Consider the following 19967-nt stretch of genomic DNA (forward strand, 5'->3'; position numbering starts at 1 on the left):
TCATTCCAGTTAGAATGACAATGATCAACAAATCTAATATCAGATATTGGTGGGGATGTGGCCAGGAGGGATCCCTACTACACTGTTGGTGGAAGTGTAAACTCACTCAATCACTCTGGAAAGCAGCATAACGATTACTGAAAAGACTGTACATACAGCAATTCCATTACTTGGCATTTACCCAAACATCCAGAAATGAGGACATACTTAAGCCATTAGCACAATAGTGTTCACTGCAGCACTATTTATTATAGCAAAGACATGGAACCAACCCAGATGCCCCTCAGTAGATGAATGGATCAAGAAGATCTGGTAATTATGTACAATGGAATTCTATACTGCCATCAAAAGAAATGACATGGCCCCATTTGTAAGCAAATAGAAAATTTGGAGAAATATCATATTAAGTGTTCCAAAGAAACATAGCTCAAAGGTTTCTTTCATTTGCAATAATTAGTACACATCTACCACTCTCCTGGCAGAGGATTACAATAGTTCAAAACCTTGGTACATAAGGTCTTATAGGAGGAGGCTAAATGAAAGGAACTCTAAGATATGTAAACCAGAGCTTTATCTTGTGTGATTTTTGTTCTTAATGTACAATGTTATTTCTCTTCTCTTTTTTGCTCTTTGGTTAATTCATATTTTTACTGTATCTGACTTTGTTACCTGGTATATTGTATATACATTTATTTGTTTATTTGAAATAAGAATGGGAAGGGGTGGAAACAAGATGATTGGGAGGGGTGGGGGAAGGGAATGGGGCAAAAACATGAGAAGGGAAATCATTTTGTGAGACTACTCCTGCTACCTGGTGAAGGTAACTGCAACCCCTCTATATATTACCTCAACAATCCAAAAAATTAAAACAAAACTCCAAACAAAAAAATCCAAAAAAAGAAAAAAAAAGAAAATAGCAGAACAAAGGCCTACAGCTAAATTCCTTGTGTCTAAAACAAAACAAAAACCATCAGAGATGTCTGATAAGTTGCTTGAGAGAGAGTCAATCATCTGGGGAGTGACAGATAATGCAGTCTGTCAGGGAGCTTGGAAAATGACTGAAAGGGAGCTATGTTACTTTCCAAAGTCAGTAGTCTTTAAATTAAGATAGGGAAATCCTAGAATTCATCTTGTGTGATTGTTGTTCTTAATGCACTATTATTTCTCCTGTCTTTTTTTGTTCTTATGGTTTATTTCATGTTGCTACTTTGTATCTGACTTTGTTCCCTGGTATATTATATACACTTTTCTTTGTTTATTTGAATTAGGAAAGGGAAGGGGGAAAAACAAGATGATTGGGAGGGGGTGGGAATGGAAAGGAGGGTCAAAAACATGAGAAGGGGTATCAATGTTCAAGAAGTAATGCACCTATTACCTGATGGATGAAACTGTAATTCCTCTCTGCATTATTCCAACAATAAAGTTTAAAAAAAAAGAAAAGTTTAGATATCTCTCAGTCAGTCAAATGATAAGACAGCAGTGTCTCTGGAAAATTGCATTGTACTTTTATATAGGATGATGTTCTAAAGTTGGTTGTTGATTATGGTGTGAATTGTATAGCTCTCAGATCACACTTACAGCTATTAGACAATCTATATTAGACTGACAAATAGTATGATGTATAGATTATATTTCAGAAAAGCTGTTTGTTAACAAAATCAACTGCAAGGAAAATTGAAACAAAGGCTCAATACAATTATTTGCAGTTTTGTAAGTGACTTCCAATTGTATTATATAACATTCTTATCTATAACTGTCAATTTGTCACTATAATTTACAGGACAACAATGTTACAAAAATATTATCAAAGCCAGGATCTAAGATAACAAAGCCATAAATAAAAAGCCTATTTTATATGCTTATATTAATCTGAAAACTGTGATCTGATAATGTGTGGTCAGGATAATTTTGAACATGAAAAATATGTAATTTCTTAGGTGGAAATATGTACATAGACTTCTCTTTTGGTAATCAATAGAATAATTACTCAGATGAGATCCCCTAAATTGGCTCCTTTTCTCTATACATAAAAACTTAATATAAATTAGTAAAGAAGCTTGGGTTAACTTCATTATAAATAGCACTATTGTCTTTGATTTTGCATATCATCACAAACACTCATAGACTTACAGAGCTATCTCTTTAATGTTACTATCTATAGGTGTCATCATTTATTATATTTCATAATGTAATAATAATGTTCAGAATATTTAAGAGTTTATTATTTTCTTTATCGCCTGAATAGTGTCTTGTTACAAAGCTTTTACTTTCATGCACTCTCTGAAAAGACTTACAAATTTCTTAGTATTTGTGGTGGGATTCCTCAACTCAAGTATATGTATGTGTTACCAGGTTTTGGATGATGAGGAATAATACATGGTTTATTTATATTTCCTTTGGCTACATTAGCAGCAGCTGGCAGCCTGTGGCTTTTCTGTAGCTTTTGATTTTTACTGTTATTTGGTGACTCATGTCCATTTTCAAGATGAGAATTACTCAGGCAATACTTGATGAAATGGAAAGAGTTTTCCAATGACTGATGATTGGAAAAATGTGCAAATATGTTGTTGGATTCAGTATTCTTATTAAAATGACTATTATAACACATGAGATAGAATGGAATGAAGTTGTATAATTATTGTCAATTGTATCAGAGTTTTAAAATGAAGAACTTACTAGTCATGTAATTAGAAAACCTTATTCTGTTTCTATTAACAAGTTATTATTTATGAATATGACCAACAATTAGCATGGAAATTGCTATGTCTAAACTTTAGTTACTTTAATATAATTGAGAAGCTTGTGAAAGACCAATAGAAAATGGGAAAGGAAATACAAATTATAGCATACAAGAAAAAAAACTCCTCAAACAATTTTATTTGGATTTAAAACTGATAATTTCTATTTTCTGGAAGAACTGAGACTCGAACTCGAGATCTAGACACTGCCACTTAGATTTGTCACTCAGGACTGGCACTGTACCACTTGAACTATAGCTATAATTCCAATTTTCTGTGGATAATTGGAGATAGTCTCACAGACATTCCTGCTTGAACATTCCTGCTTTGGATGATGATTCTCACATGTTAGCCTTCTGAGAAGGTAGAATTCTAGGCATGAGCCATCATCAATAAGCTATGGAAACATAAAAAAAATCTTAAAAGTAATCTTTTGTAATCATCATTAATAAGAAAGTATCTTACTGTCAAAATATATGATACACAAAACTATTCAGATAAAATGTCACACTAGAGATGATCCAGCCCAGAGTCAGTACACAGTTCTAGCTTTACCTCTTTAAGAAACATTTTAAAATGTAGTTTTACTATACCATGTATTATTTTATTTACAGTATTATAGCCTTTCTTATTCTGTCAGATTATATAATGGTTAGAACAAATTATTTATACAAACCTAAGAGGCAGGAAGGAAATAAAAGTGATAAAAGATAAAAAATATTCTATAAATTATGTAAACATGCAAAGAATAATATTGTACTGATAAAATGTACGTTTGGCAGCATATTTGCAAAACTAAAGTAAATCAACCTAGTTATTTGAAATTACATAATTTAATGCCCCCAAAGGACACATTAAAAACATCTACTTCAAGTGGGGTGCCAATAGCTCATGCCAATAATCTTAGCTACTCAGCAGGCTGAGAGATAAGAGGATCATGGTTCAAAGACAGCCAGAGCCCAAAAGTCCATGAGACTCATATTTAAATCACCATAAATGGGTTGTGGCACTGGATGCAGTGCTAGAGCATTAGCTTTGAGTTGAAGAGCTCAGGGACAGTGCTCAGGCCCAGAGTTTATTTCCATAACTGACAACAACAACAACAAACTTGTATTTCAATGTATAAAACCAAGAGAATATCTTACTTCAGTTTTAACCGCGATGAACAGTAAGACAAGTATTAATAGGGATTTACTTTTTGTTGACTTTAAAAATCACCTACATTATTTCTGTAAAAAAAAAAGACATATTCATTTATTCTGAAATACTTGCCATGTACTTAGTACATGTAATATGTTAATTGTAGAAGACAAAATACAGAATGTAAAGAAAAACAATTAAATTAGACATAGTTGTACCAGTAAATCCTGAAGGGACATACAAATGCAGTAGTGTTTTACTTCTTTAAGTTCAAGTTTACTCACTAACTAAATGATCCTTAATGTTCATAAAATCAAGTCAAATTTGTTGGCAATTGTCAATTTTAGGTAAAAGCTTAGAGCCAATGGCAATTCCTTACTGAAACTCATTTGTAGCTGTTTTCATAATTGATAAAAGAGGCTTTTTTAAATTTATTTTTGCCAGTCCTGGACCTTGAACTCAGGACCTAGGCACTGTCCTTGGGCTTTCTCATACTAGAGGTCTACCACTTGAGCTACAGCACCATTTCTGGCATTTTTTCTATGTATGTGGTACTGAGGAATTGAACCTGGGTTTTTGTGCATGCTAGGCAAGCACTCTACCACTAGGCTATACTCCTGACCCTGAAAAAGAGGTTTTGAATACTACACACAATTTTGCTAAGAAACACTCTCCTTCAAATGATGCTGCAAAAAAAATGATACTGAAAATCAAAGAAAAAACAGAAAGATTAGAATCACATGAAATTCTCTAGTTACCAAGTAAATTAGTAAGTAAGGTTTAGAGCCTTACAATTATGTGTAATCATAGATTTCTTTTCAGCGAGGCTACAAATAACTAGAATACTTTCATTGAGTGTTTCTTATGAAACCTAGAGTTTGGTTAAGTTAGGTTCATTCTTCATATTTCTAATATATATTTATATATTATAAATATATAAATACATTATATAATACATGTTATAAATATATGTACACATATATGTATATAAACATATACATATATAGAAATGTATACATATACTCTAATATGTATTTTTAATGTATTTGTACACAATGGAATTCTATGCTGCTGTTAGAAAGAATGACATCACCCCATTTGTTAGGAAATGGAAAGACTTAGAAAAAATTATGTTAAGTGAAGTAAGCCAGACTCAAAGGAACATAGGCTCAATGGTTTCCCTCATATGTCATAATCAGTAGAAACCTTGGGCTCTCATAGCAGAGATTTGCAATAGAGCAAAACCTAGATACATAAGGCCATATAGTATGATGCTAAATGAAAGGATCTCTAGGATATAGAAACATAAGCCATATGAGTGATTGTTGTCCTTAATGTACTATGTTATCTCTCATCTCTTTTGCTGTCCCTTGGTTATCTCATATTGTTACAGCATCTCACTTTGTTATCTGATATATTGGATTTATTTGTATTTGGTTATTTGAAACTGGATAGGGAAGGGGGGAAAACGAGATGAGGGGTGGAGGTGGGGGGGAGGGAAATGAGGACCAAGACATGAGAAAGGGTATCAATGTATGTGAATTAATGCAACTTCTGTCTGGCGAATATAATGTAACCTTTCTATTAATTACCATAAAAAATATATGAAAAAATATATAGCCCCAACAATGTGAACATTCAATTCAATAATGTTTTCCTAATGTTTCTGAGTAACATTAGAGAATATTTTCTGGCTGTAACCGAGGACATTAAACCACTTCCTCCTAGTTGTGGAAGATAAGAAGGGGATCCTAGTCAAGTTATGAGATTTCTCATACAACTAATTCTATATATAGTAATGCAGGGCTCAAAGTTGTGTGAACCTAAATTATTGAAATTATTTCTTCCCTAATACCAGGAAAAGCAGAAAGATGGGCTGTTCTTGATAAAAAAGCAATAACCATGGTTCGTGAATTCTAAATTAAGTGAGTCTCATTCTAATACCCTTAGCTCATTGCATTAAAATCTGCACCTTACGAACTGCAGGCTCAAATGACATATTAGGGTTTTATTTTATCTTCAGATCTTATCAAGGTTGAAAGTAATTATTTTCAAGTTGAAAGGAGAATTGAGTGATGAAAATTATGAATTCCCATTTATTAGGGGGAGCCTTTAATTGCCACCTTCCTAAGTGGCCTGGGAAGTATGAAAAACTCTAGTGCATATGCTAATTAAGACTTGAAAATAAAAACACAATTCGATTATGTGTTTTAAAATATTTTATATAGAATACGTGTGTTTATGTTTATATACACAATGATCTTTGCACTACTTATATATGCATTTAATATTGTACTTGTAATATAAATATTCATATTAGACTTGTGCTATTGGTATATACTTGTGATCATAATTACATAGGACTCCTTACAACTTACAGTCCAGCACGAAGCAAAACCCTATCTGATAAAGATCTAGTAAAATTCAGGACTAGAGGTATAGCTCATCTATAGGAATACCTGAGCACCTTAGCTCAAACTCCAGTACTATCATAAAATAAATTAAAAACAAAAAGGAAGAAGAAAAATCACACAAATTACAGGCAAAGAAGTATTACTTGTCAAGTTTCTTAGTGAGTTGTCTTTCAGTCCCTTGTTTATCTATATTCAGTGAAGATAAATGCCTACACAGCCATAGACACAGCCATAGTCATTAGTCTGCCGAAAGGAAACTCCACACAGTTCAGAAGATGGTTTATTGGGTGAGGAAAGAGCAGACTCCTGCCACCCAAGATGGAGTCCGGTGAGCAAGAGAGCTTAGGGCAAGAAGTAAGAAATTATACAGGAGAGGGGTATAGACACAGAGGAAGTGGATGTGATCTCAGAGGATGAGGAAATACCTCAATGGGGACCTCCCACTGCCCCCAGGCATACCTGTTGCCAGGGTTACAGGTGCTGGGTGGGGATTTCCAGGGTGCAGGGGAAGAGTCAAGGGAAGAAGTCGTTGCTTCCAGTCAGGCCTAACAATAATGAATATACCATTTTCATTTAATGTTTTTGTGTTGAATTAGTAAAACAGGCAGTGAATCATATAAGAAACTACAGCTTCTCCTAGATATACCTAGGTCAAAGGTAATCAAAATTGTTTTCTGAATAATAAATATTTAGGGTTTCAAAAACTATACCTTGGCAACAATTAGGAAATTTTGTCATAATGACCAATACACATATATATATATATATACATTTATATATATATATATTCTTAATATAAGTTACATCTATGAACATATGTGGTTGTGGTCCCCATCTGTCCAGCTCTATCTCTAGAAAAAGTCAGTGATGTGGATATATTTCTTTGTACCACAGTTTTTCAACTTTCTTTTATTCTGTCTAAATTTAGTTGGTCTTTAAAATATAACAAAATATGAAACTACAAATATCTTGATGGTATGAGATATACAGACTATAAATGTGACTTTTATAAAATTTACAAGATTAAAGTTTAGTTTAATACAAAAATGGACAAAAGACATTATTGACACTGCACAAATAAAAAAAGACAAATCGTTGATAAATATAGAAAGTAACAAGTAGTGAAACTACTTAAGTAGTTTTAAGCTAATTACCATGTAAGTTCATTATCTTAGGTTTATTTTTTTTTTTGTAATGAATGCACTCATGTTACAATCTTTCCTTCCACAGCAAAATTCTGGTAAACAAACATAATACCCATTATTATTTCTCCATTTACAGTCTTGAATTTTATTTTTAAGTTAGTTTCTTTTTGTGCCATTCCTCTGGATCTAATTCTGGGCTCTCTCCCTGAGCCTCTTTGTTCTGTGTCTACCATAAGAGACACAGCTCTACCTAGAGCTTTTGTGTGGTTATTTGAAGAAAGGGGTCTCACAGACTTCCTTGTATAAACTGGCTTCCAATACAACCCTCAGATTTCAGCCTCTTAAGGGGCATTACACACACTAGCCACAAGGATCTTGTTACTTCTTACATATTCAAAGTTCTGAAAAGAGATAGTGAGATTCTTAATTAAATATGCAGAACAATTTCACTTGATGATTTCTTTCTTTATTTTCAGTTACCATTTTAATAACCACAACAGTTATTAAAAGGCTGTTTCTCAAGGTTAGCACTCTACCACTTGAGCCAAAGCACTACATTTGGCTTTTTCTACGTAGTATCAAGGAATCGAACCATGATCGTCATGCATACTAGACAAGCACTCTACCACTAGGCCAAGATCCCAACTCCTACAACTAGATTTTTATTTATTTATTTATTTTTTTTGCCGGTCCTGGGCTTGAACTCAGGATCTGAGGACTGTTCTTGGACTTTCTCAAGGCTAAAGTTCTACCACTGAAGCCACAGTGCCATTTCTGGCTTTTTCTACGTATATGGTACCGAGGAATCGAAACCAGGTTTTCGTGCATGCTAGGCACTAGCGCTAGACCACTCCCGGCCCCCACAACTAGATTATTTAAAGGTGTTCTAAATGGTTTTTTATTTTTTTTTTAAGATATGTAACCTAAATCATAAAATCAAAGCTGATCTGGGCCCCAGTGGTGGAACGCTGGCCTAGCATGCAGGAAGCTCTGGGTTCCACTGGTACCACATACACAGAAAAAGCCAAAAATGGTGCTGTGATTCAAGTGTTAGAGAACTAGCCTTGAGAAAGCTCAAAGGACAATGCTTAGGCCCTGAGTTCAAGTCCCACGACTGGTTAAAAGAAAAAAAAATGAAGGAAGGGAGGAATGGAGGGAGGGGGGAGGAAGAGGGGAAGGAAGAAAGGAGAGAAGGAAGGAAATCAGTTTGTTACTGTAAGGTGTAAAGAAAAACTTCAACCAAACTCTCTCAATTGTCTGTATTTATCAGTGACTCATTTAAAGCTGTTAAATTGCCAAGACTAAGACTCCAGAATAGGTAGAAGTTTAAAAGAGATATCAATCAACTATTGGTAGTCCAGTTCTCAAGAGAAAGAGAAGACAGTATGGCCTGAAGGAGAAAGATTAAGAGATTTACTTATTGAACCTGGTTTTCTAAATTTAGACATTATATTGAATGCTGATTTACATTCAAATCAAATATTCACCCTTGAAGAAAAGTCACAAAAAATAGCTATGTGCATATGATTATGTAATGTAATATTTTATAAAATGAACTCCAAGGAAGAAAACAATATTTTAGTTGCTGTCATTTCTGATTTCTGTTTTCTTTTATCTAGTTAGTTAAATTTTCTTTGCTAGGGGAGTAAAGTGGGGTGCAGAAAAGGTAGAACAAAAGTTGGACAAATACACCATTATACTTACTAGACACTATGTGTATCTTGTGTGTGTGGATGTGTGGGAAAAACTGGAAGAGAGAGAAGGAAGGGGAAAGATAGTTCAAAAGAATTGCACTCATTACCTGACTCATGTAACTGTAACCTCTCTGTATATCACCTTTTCAGTGACATAAATACAAATTCATAAAATATAAATTATAAAAAATAATTATAAATTTAAAAATAAAATATAAATTAATAAAATAAAAACAATTCTTTGCAATAATATGCAAGCACGTGAATGTTTGCAGCTGGTGTATCTGAACCACTGTATTTAACATTATCAGCAAGTTAGCCATGCATGTGCTGACATTTTGAGACACAGGTAAAACCTGTGAAAACTTAATAATATTTCCTATTTCACCACAATATTTCTAGTATTATGGCTTATATTGAAGGGAATCTAATGACATGACTTATAAGCTTAAATACATAAAACATATTTATATATGTTCTTATATTTCCATTTTAGGCTTGGTACATATTGAGGATAATAGAAATTATATGATGTGGCAGATGACTTTATTAATGTCTTTATTATTTACTTTTGCCTGTATTTCTACATTTTTCACACAAACTTGTAATGCACTGCTATTCTGATCTTGATCTCTATTAAATATTTTTCCTTGGTTACTGGGATCAGAAGAAATATCTTTAAAAAGCTATTTGTGTTTTTAGTTCCTTTGTGGGTTTTTTTGCCATTATCATTAAAAGAATATATATCAAATAGACTGCAAGAGATGAGATCCAGGGAGAGCAATCTAATTGCCCTCATCATCCAGCCAAGGCTTATTAGATAAACCAACAGCTATTTGACCTGCAGACATGTGAGCAAGTCAAGTCAACAGCAGCAGATACATATATCCAATTATCCAGGCTTACCAACAGCTTATTCCTTTTTAGATCTCATTGAGGTTTTTATTAACATAAAAAGGACTATGGTGTTAAATGATTAATGTAAACAATAATTAGCCATGATCTAAATATTGTGTATAAATTTAGTTTTCTGAAAGGAATACATCAGGAATAGATTTGGATTTAAATAGTAGTGGTAGTCATAAATAATGATAGTTATTTATTTAATATGTTTGTGTAATATGTATAAACAATGCTTTCCAGTTTGCCTTAAATGAAAAATTGATCAACCTTCTGTGTTATATCTAAAATCTTTCATTAAAATCTTAATTTTTCATTCAAATAAATTTTTAAATTTCCATCGTACATATTAATATAATATGTCAGAACACAGATTATATCACACATATATATACATATGCACATACATATGTATTGTCTTAACTGTACAATTAGATTATCAGATTAGTAAGATTCCCTACCCGTAATCAAGTTGGATATTATAATTTATATTTCCATGTAGTACAATCTAAATATTCCTTACTGGTTAACATTTTTCCCAGCTCATTACATTGGCATTTCAAGAAGCCGAGAGATTCTGAGACTATTTTCAAAATAGTTGTAGCCAGAGCTGTGTTTGGATCTGGGGAGTCATTAACCAATCGATAAGGATATTTTCCCCAGTAATTTAATAGCATCAATCAGTTTACAAGGATGTTTCCTTTTGATATGTTCACATGTTCATATGTTCATATGATATAATTCATGCCCTCATTGTGCTCCCTTAGCCCCTCTCTCTTCTTTCTAAACCAATCAACATGCTTCATATGACCCATTTTCATGTATATATAAAATATATTTTCACCATATTTATCATGCTTCTTCCTCTGGACTTTATCCTTTTCCTCTTGAGCCTCTTTGTGCTCAATGTTAGTGCTCTACCACTTGAGCAACAGTGCCACTTCCAATTTTTGAGTGATTGGGTCTTACAGGAACTTTTCTGTTGAGTTGGCCTCAAAATGCAATCTTCAGATCTCAACCTTCTGAGTAGTTATCATTACAGATGTGAGCCACCAGCACCAGTTCAAATATTTTTTAATAGTTTTATTGTAATTAATAAAAGGGTTACATGATATTTGCCAGATAGAAGATGCATTAATTCACATACATTGATACCCTTTCACATGTCTTAGCCCCTTTACCCTCCCCCCCACCCCCCCATCTTGGTTTTCCCCCTTCCCTATCCAATTTCAAATAACCAAATACAAATACATCTAATATATCAGATAACAAAGTGAGATACTGTAACAATATGAGATAACCAAGGGACAGCAAAAGAGATGAGAGATAACATAGTACATTAAGGACAACAATCATTCATTATACGGCTTTTGTTTCAATATCCTGGAGGTCCTTTCAATTAGCTTTATACTATATGGCCTTATGTATCAAGGTTTTCCTCTATTGCAAATCTCTGCTAGGAGAGCCCAAGGTTTCTACTGATTATAACAAATGAGGGAAACCATTGAGCCTAAGTTCCTTTGAGTCTGGCTTACTTCACTTAATATGATTTTTTCTAAGACTTTCCATTTCCTAACAAATGGGTCGATGTCATTTTTTCTGAAAGCAGCATAGAATTCCATTGTATACAAATACCACATCTTGTTGATCCACTCATCAACTGAGGGACATCTAGGTTGGTTCCATATCTTTGCTATGGTGAATAGTGCTGCAATGAACATTGTTGTGCTGGTGGATTTAGTATGCCCTAGTTTCTGGATGGTTGGGTAAATGCCAAGTAGTGGAATTGCTGGGTCATAGGGAGCTCTATGTTTAGCCTGTTGAGGCACTGCCATACTGCTTTCCATAGTGGTTGAACGAGTTTGCACTCCCACCAACAGTGTAGTAGTGATCCCTCCTGGCCACATCCCCTCCAGCATCTGTTGTTATTCGTTTTCCTGAGACTGGCCATTCTAACTGAAGTGAGGTGGAATCTTAGCATTGTTTCAAATAATTTTATTTAAACAAAATTAATAAGAAAAATAATCTACTGTGCATCCTTGTAAATAGACTCAATCAAAATATCTTTTTCCATTTAACATCTGGTTAAAAGGGTAGCTCTCATGTGAAGTGCTGTTTTAACCATGAAGATTATCCATAAAAGAAAGAAAAGAAAATATCATTCAATATCTGTCAATTAAAAAAATATGTAGTCACTACTACATAAGCTCCATTGGTAGACTCATGCTCTTCTTGTGTATTATTCTGTTGATTGTGCAAAGCACCATAGTATGCAGTAGAAATAATAAATATTCAATACATAGGATAATGTAATTTCTCAGTAAAAACTGAGCATTTTAAGATTTACTCGCATTCTTTGAAATTCCTTTCTATTTACTGATATTGTGGTATGTTGAAAACCTAGCATTAAAGAGTTTAAGGCTGAAAGATTGATTACAGCCCAACCTAGACTATATCACAAGTTCTAAAACAGCTTAGGGAAAAATGATATTTTGGTAAAAAAAAAATACAGCGAGTAAGAATTTGTCCTTGAAGCTCTTTTACTTTTGAATGCTGTAAAACAAACAAGCAGATCCTGTTTTCTGCATCTTTAGGGTAGTATTAACAAAGTATTTTTAACACTTGGTAAATAACGCAGTAACATTCTTGCCCATGATTAGTTTAGATTGATTACAAAGTTTCATTAAAAATCTGGGAGAGTTGCACAAGTATATAAGAAATATGATCAAAGAGACTGGCATTCCTTCACTAATGGTTGTTCCCAAGGAGAGAGCATTTCTTCTCAGCCTGTGCTGGTCATGGGTGAACTCTGCTCTTAATGGTCTGTGAATAGCATCATGGGAACTCTCCTGGGGACAGGCCTAGTTGCTAATAATTTCTACCATGCAAATGCGTGCATTGACCTACAATGGGGATGAAAGTACAGCCTTCTGGAGCTGTTTGTTGCAATTAAACTCAGAGTCCAGGGTGGATAATTTCCACTGTAAGAACCTAATGCTATGTGCTGCCTTTGTCTCACATCCTATAATTTTTACTGCCATTCTCCTTAAACTGCCAGTGTCAAGTTGCGTCTTCAGGGTTTCTAGCACAATGTGTCTACGTTGTCACATGTTTGAAATTAAGCAGTTCATAACATAATAGGGCTAATGGGAGGACAAGGGAACTTTCCTGTGCATTAATGCCTGTTGTTTTTTAAATATATACTTTCACTAGAATTGTGATAGATGGAGGTGGAAACGACAGCTGAATAGTGCCATATATGAAATGTAACTTGGGAGTCAACTAGAAAGGAAGTTAGAGTTCATTTCTCATACCTAGTGCATTTGCTATTGTGCCTCCCTGAGCTGCACTAATATGAAGTATCATGAGTGTGTATTTTGAGAGATCTAATCAAGTGATAGCCGACCTTTCTAATTTAAACTCTAAACTGGAGAATGAAAAAAACCTGGGCACTAGTAAGACAAGATTTAACATGTGAATGAAAGTTGTTCTACTTATAGATATTTAATTTTCTTTCTATTTTTGTCATTTTTCATGTCATATAAAATATATTTTATATATCAGGAAAATTAGGAAATTAAACAAGCTGAAATAATGCCAATTAGATACTAAGAAGTCTGATGAGAGAGTAAGATAAGAGAAGGGAAAAAGGAAAGAAAAAACGAAGGAAAACCAAAAGTAAATGCATAAGAATGGCATAAAATCAATGAAAACTAGAGAAGAGAGAAATCTTAAAATTTGAATTGGAAGAATTTCAGAAGAAAAAATATCTGAGAATAAATATCTTCATAAATAAAGAATTGGGGTCACAGTGTCAGCTCCCGAGTCTGCACTGTGTCCCTGGCTGGTCAGTTCTCCATCTACTTCCCCAGTAAATTCACCTTTTTATATGAGACTGTCTCTGTGTGGTGGACTCTGGTGGGACGTGGAATCCCCACCTAGAGGTGTGTGGATCTCCTCCTCTTGACCCCATAACATTTTTCGTGCGTTGGCCAGGAAGAGTTCTTAACCACAGGGTAATGCGTGGGTTCGAGTCTCACTGGTGGATGTGGAATCCCATCGATAACGTTAGACCCAAGAGAGTCTGTGATTATCCTCGAGGAATTCTTAATCATTTTTTGGGGGAAAGTTGCTTGGGTGAAAAGTAAAGGCCTTTGGAGGAATTAAAAGGCAAAAAGAAAATGTGGCACCTATACACGGTGGACTTTTACACAACCATTAGAAAGAATAAGGAAATGGATGGACCTAGAACAAATCATGTTATATGAGGTAATTTCATTGGATTTCCTACTTGAGAACGAGTGGCTGAAAGCATGGATGCAGAAGCCTCAACGCAAGGGATCAAGCTTGAGGGAACTGGTGAGCAGGCCTACTGGCTCTGTCTTTCATGGCCTTCAGGCCCTTCTGTCGTATGCTGATTTTGGCCTTAGTTGCCATCTTTTCTTGCCCTATGTGTACTATCCCAGCCACTTTGGGGGGATTCAACACCCCCCCCCACCCAGCAACAGAGTCACCAGCACTCAGTGAATTGATCAAGGAGTCATTTTACTAGCATCATAGTCACTGCTCCCTACCTTTGGGCCAGTAGACAGCAGCCCGGGGCCTCAGCGGGGCTGAGTTTTTTAAGTCCTCCCACCCCCAAAGGTGATCAGAACTATACTCAGGTGGTTGTCATTGTATGACATCACCTTACCATGCCCACAGTCAATAACCACAAGGATTAAACCATACGCAGGTGGTCGAGCAGTTAAGTATTTTTACAAAAACAAAACCAGAATTTGGTGGCTAAGATTGACATGTTATTACAATCTACGGTATGCAGACTATCGTATTCTCTATCTCTTCTAAGACCATGGGTTTATTGCAAGACATGGACTTCGGCCCAGAGATAAATTAGGGGTGAGAGAGGGGCTTCACATAAGTACCCCAAAAGTCTGATGGTAGAGTGGGAATGGAGCTAGCTTAGTGCTTTGGTGTACTGGTCTATGTAATAACCTGGCAGGCTTAGCTGCCAAGTTTAAAACTCAGCCCTGCTGAAGGTCAGGGCCGTTCTCTAGCAGCCTGAAGGTATAGAGTAGCCGCTGCACTGCTATTAAACTGACTCAGTTCCATTGACTAAGTGCTGATGACTCTATTGTTGGGGGGGTTGGGACGCCCCAAAATAGCTGGGATATTACAGTGTATGGTCACTAGATCCTGGACTCACATTTCCTCACACTTTTTTTTTCCCAATCCTGGGGCTTGAACTTAGGGCCTGAAGGCTGTCCTTGGGCTTTCTCATGGCTAGAGCTCTACAATTTGAGTTAGCCTCACATTATAAAACAAATTTTAGAGACTTGGTGAAGATGTCGCCAAGACAATAGGGACGCTGCCTAGCTCTCTCTCACAAAAAGAGAGAACCAGGGAGTCCCACGAGCCAATTAGCTTAAGAAATCCACAACAACAAACTCAATAAGCAATGGAGAAGGACTCAAACTGGAAAAGAAATCCAGATAAAGCTCACATCCAACTTTCTCAAAGAGCTTGGAATGCGAGGACCCCTCCCCCACCCCTTGCCGCCAGCTTAGCCACGAAAAGCTCTGACGGAAGGCGCCAGGCCACTGCAGAAACCAGCACAGGACCAGGCCAGTGAGCCACGGAAGCAGCGGAACCCAGACATGGAACACAGGCGGCGGAGGAGACCAGAGAGCAGTGAAAGACTCCCCACCACCGTGGAACACTCGCAGATGGAATACAGAGGCATGAGTAACACAGCTGGTCCCCAAACACATCTGGAAAGCAGAGCTCGTGCCAAGCAATAGAACTTAACTCAGACCCCAACACCCTGCCAAGAAAGACTGGCAGGAGCAGGGGGCCAAGGAATTTAGAATCCTGTCCCTTCCCTCAACAGCCCCTTCCCTCAGGCCATTGACTGTAGATTGACAGACGGGCCACCTAAGACCCAGTACCCCACCAAGGGAGGCAGAGCTGTCCCAAGTCCCACCCACCCAACGGGCTCAACTCCCAGCCCTCTGACTGGAGACTGACAGGAGGGCGGACCCTAACACTCAGCACCCCACCAGGGGAGGCAGAGCTGTCCCAGCTTCCACCCACCCACCAGGCTCCTCTCCCAGGCCACTGGATCTGGAGAGTGGAGGGCGCTGGGACCCTGCCTTACAACAGCGGGTGGGGTGTGCGGGAAAATAGGAGCCAGCATCTGTCCCCCCTCAATTCTTGAGCGGGGCATCCTCCAACTGGGAATCCTGAGCAAGGCAGCACCGAAGGGCCCCCCATAGTCACAGACTCTCTGACAAAGCAGTGGAAACACAGCAGGGATCTGAAGGGCCGACCAGCAGCCAAGCTTGCCTTCTGAGAATCAAAAAGGCATGGCTCCACCATTGGAGCCCACATCCTCAGCTGGGCACCGCCCCTGGGAACAGAGAGGTCTCCTGCTGGTCCTGCTGAGAGCCCCCACTGTGAGGCCACAGGGTGGGCTGAGACCTAGTCATGTAGCAAAACATAAGTTTTATTCTAATACTTTCCAAACTTTGTACTCAAATACCCTACCTACTTATCAACTAAGGTCAGTTATCCTTACGCTATACCTTTTCTTCATTACTATAATAATCTTACACTCCTACGTTAATCCTCTTGTACCTCCCCTGATCTCTCTCATTCTATTTTTCTATCTCTGGTCCTCTGTTCGTTTTTAAACCTTTATAATGCATGGACCAACACTTGATGGCTGTTGAGCAATACTGTATATCTAAGTGTTCAATCATACTCTAGGCTCACAGGGACTTAAAGACAATAGGGATTGGACTGAGAGGCTTATTGTTTTGGGTATAAATCGCTTATCAGTGGTTGTATTAGACTGGTCTGTAAGTGCACAAAAAGAAAGAGTGATAACACCAATCAAAAATTGTGAACATCTAGTGTCTGCCAGCTACAGAGGTCTAGGTTGGTTATATCTGAAAAACTATAATCGTGTTTAGTATTAATCTCGCTCCCATTTTCAAATGGGCAGAACAAGAAACTCAAGAAAAATGTCAAATCAAGAAACAACATCCCACACCCAATATAAACAGAAAATGCAACAGTCACTGGCAAACCTAGAGGAGACTCTTCCAAGTGCTATACAAATGTAATTGATAAACATCATTAATGAAATATGTGAAAATATAAAGGAAGAGATAAGGGAGGAAGCCATAGCTAAACAAGAGGAAACCATAAACAAGGTGATAAGTGAAAAAGAAGAAGCCATAAAGGAGGCCATAATAAAGGTTTTTCAAAGAAAGATGGATGAATTCATAGAATCCACAAATAAAAAGGTGACCAACCTCCAGCAAATGTCCAAAGAAAATAAAGCTACTGAGCTAACCACTCAAATTGAAATCAAGGAGGTAAAGAAATCCATACATGATCTAAAAGAAGAGATGCAAGGCATCAAAAATGAGCAATTAGAAGCAAGGGAGATGAAAAATAAAGTAGATAGCTTTGATAGGAGGTTAGACAATGCAGAGGAGAGAATTTCTGGGGCTGAAGATAATTTAGTTGTTATAGAGAAAGAACAGAAAATGAGTCAATCCAAATCTAGGAAATATGAGAGAGCGCTTCAGGAGGTCCAAGATACAATTAGGAAGCCTAATTTAAGGCTAATTAGTATTGAGGAGGGTCTGGAAAAAGAGTTCAATGGTATTGGAAATATACTTCAGGGAATCATCTCAGAGAACATCCCAAATATCCAGAAGGAGAGGCCCATCCAGATGTAAGAAGCTTTCAGAAACCTAAACAGACCTGACCAGAAAAGAACATCCCACCGCTACATCGTAATCCAAACTGGATCAATAGAAACCAGAGAAAAGTTCCTAAAGGCAGCCAGGAAAAGGGATCAATAACCTATAAAGGCAAACCAATAAGAATAACCCCAGATTTCTCAGCAGAGACCATGCAAGCAAGAAGTGACTGGAAGCATATATGTCATGCCCTGAAGTCAAATAACTACCAACCAAGAATACTGTACACAGCTAAGCTCTCATTCACAACTGAGGGAACAATAAAAACATTCCATTCCAGGGAAAAGCTGCAACAATATGTAGAAGCAAAACCAACACTACAGAGAATTCTCAAAGATGTTCTATACATAGAAAACCAAAATAACTGCAATATAGGGAAAGAAATGGCACCTAAACAGCATACCATCTAAGGACCACAAGAACTGTCAAGATACAGGCCCTAATAAAAGCTTTTAAAAATGGTAGGAACTAAAAAATATCTCTCAATCCTAACTCTAAATATCAATGGACTTAACTCTCCAATTAAACGGCATAGACTGTCTAGTTGGATCAAAAGGCAAGATCCATCGTTCTGCTATCTTCAAGAGACACATCTTACCCAAAAAAACAATCATCTTTTGAAAGTGAGAGGTTGGAATAAACTCTATCAAGCTAACAGCCCCCATAAACAGGCTGGAGTTGCCATCCTCATATCAGACAAAATAGACTTCAAACTAAAATTAGTAAGAAAAGACAAAGAAGATTACTACATACTACTAAAGGGATCTTTCCTTCAAGAAGACATAACGATCCTAAATAGCTACACACACAATCCCGGAGCTCCGAACTTCATCAAGCAAACTTTACTTTCACTGAAACCATACATAGATCGAAACACAGTGATTGTTGGTGACTTTAACACACCACTCTCATCTATGGACAGATCAACAAGGCAAAAACTCAACAGAGAAACTTTAGAACTGAACAACTATATAGACCAACTAGATTTAACAGATATCTGCAGAATATTCCACCCAGCAACAACACAATATACATTTTTCTCAGCAGCACATGGAACATTTTCCAAAATAGACCACACCTTAGGCCATAAAACAAACCTGGACAGATTCAGAAACACTGAAATTATTCCCTGCACGCTCTCAGACCACAAAGGCATCAAACTGGAACTGAACACACATCTCCACCAACGAAAACGCTGTAACTCATGGAGACTGAACAACACATTGTTGAATTACCAATGGGTCATCGAAAAGACCAGAACAGAAATCCAACAGTTTATGAAATTTAACAATAAGGAGCACACAAAATGCCAACTGCTTTGGGACACAGCAAAGGCAGTACTCAGAGGAAAATTTAGTGCTGAGTGCCTACAACAACAAGTTGGAAATATCACAAACCAACAAGTTAATGTCCCACCTTAAGCTCCTGGAAAAAGAGCAACAAACCAACCCTAATCCTAGTAGAAGAAAGCAAATTATTAAAATCAAAGCAGAATTAAATGATTTGGAATCCAAAAAAACTAAAGAAAGAATCAACAAAACAAGGAGTTGGTTCTTTGAAAGAATTAACAAAATGGACAAACCCTTAGCAAATCTTACCAAAAAAAGAAGAGAGCATATCGAAATAAACAAAATCGCTGGTGAAAATGGTAATATCACAACAGAAATTACCAAGACCCAGAATATCATGAGGGAATACTTCTCAAACCTTTATGCCAAAAATTTGAGAATCTAGAAGAAATGGATGAATTCCTAGCCATTATTAACATACCCACACTGAACCAAGAAGAACTAAGCCAACTCAACAGTCCTATTTCAAGCTCTGAAATAGAAATGGCAATTAGAGAACTTCCACCTAAGAAAAGCCCAGGGACAGATGGATTCACAGCTGAATTCTATAAGGTCTTCAAAGCAGAGCTCACACCAATACTCCTCAAGCTCTTCAATGAAATTGAAAATGAAGGTTCCTTACCAAACGCATTCTATGAAGCCAGTATAACCCTCATCCCCAAACCAGACAGAGATTCATCGAAGAAATAGAACTATAGACCTATTTCTTTGATGAACATTGATGCAAAACTTCTCAACAAAGTACTGGCCAACCGTCTACAACAACTCATCAAAAAAATTATACACTATGATCAAACTGGATTCATCACAGG

At 36.6% G+C, this 19967-nt stretch overlaps 1 protein-coding gene across 1 annotated transcript in view; it reads left to right on the plus strand.

Moving 5' to 3' along the window:
* The first annotated feature begins 3899 nt into the window (after nucleotides 1-3899).
* The window catches only part of LOC150069529 (calmodulin-regulated spectrin-associated protein 2-like), a 28002-nt gene continuing 11934 nt past the window's right edge, over nucleotides 3900-19967 (plus strand). The window contains 4 exon segments of the mRNA XM_090331113.1: nucleotides 3900-3906; nucleotides 6489-6579; nucleotides 6889-6949; nucleotides 15599-15784. Coding sequence (XP_090187239.1) covers nucleotides 3900-3906; nucleotides 6489-6579; nucleotides 6889-6949; nucleotides 15599-15784 — 345 coding nt within the window.

Source organism: Megascapheus bottae, chromosome 1 (assembly GCF_031878675.1).
Source record: "Megascapheus bottae isolate mThoBot1 chromosome 1, mThoBot2.hap1, whole genome shotgun sequence".
NCBI classification, from domain to species: Eukaryota; Metazoa; Chordata; class Mammalia; order Rodentia; family Geomyidae; genus Megascapheus; species Megascapheus bottae.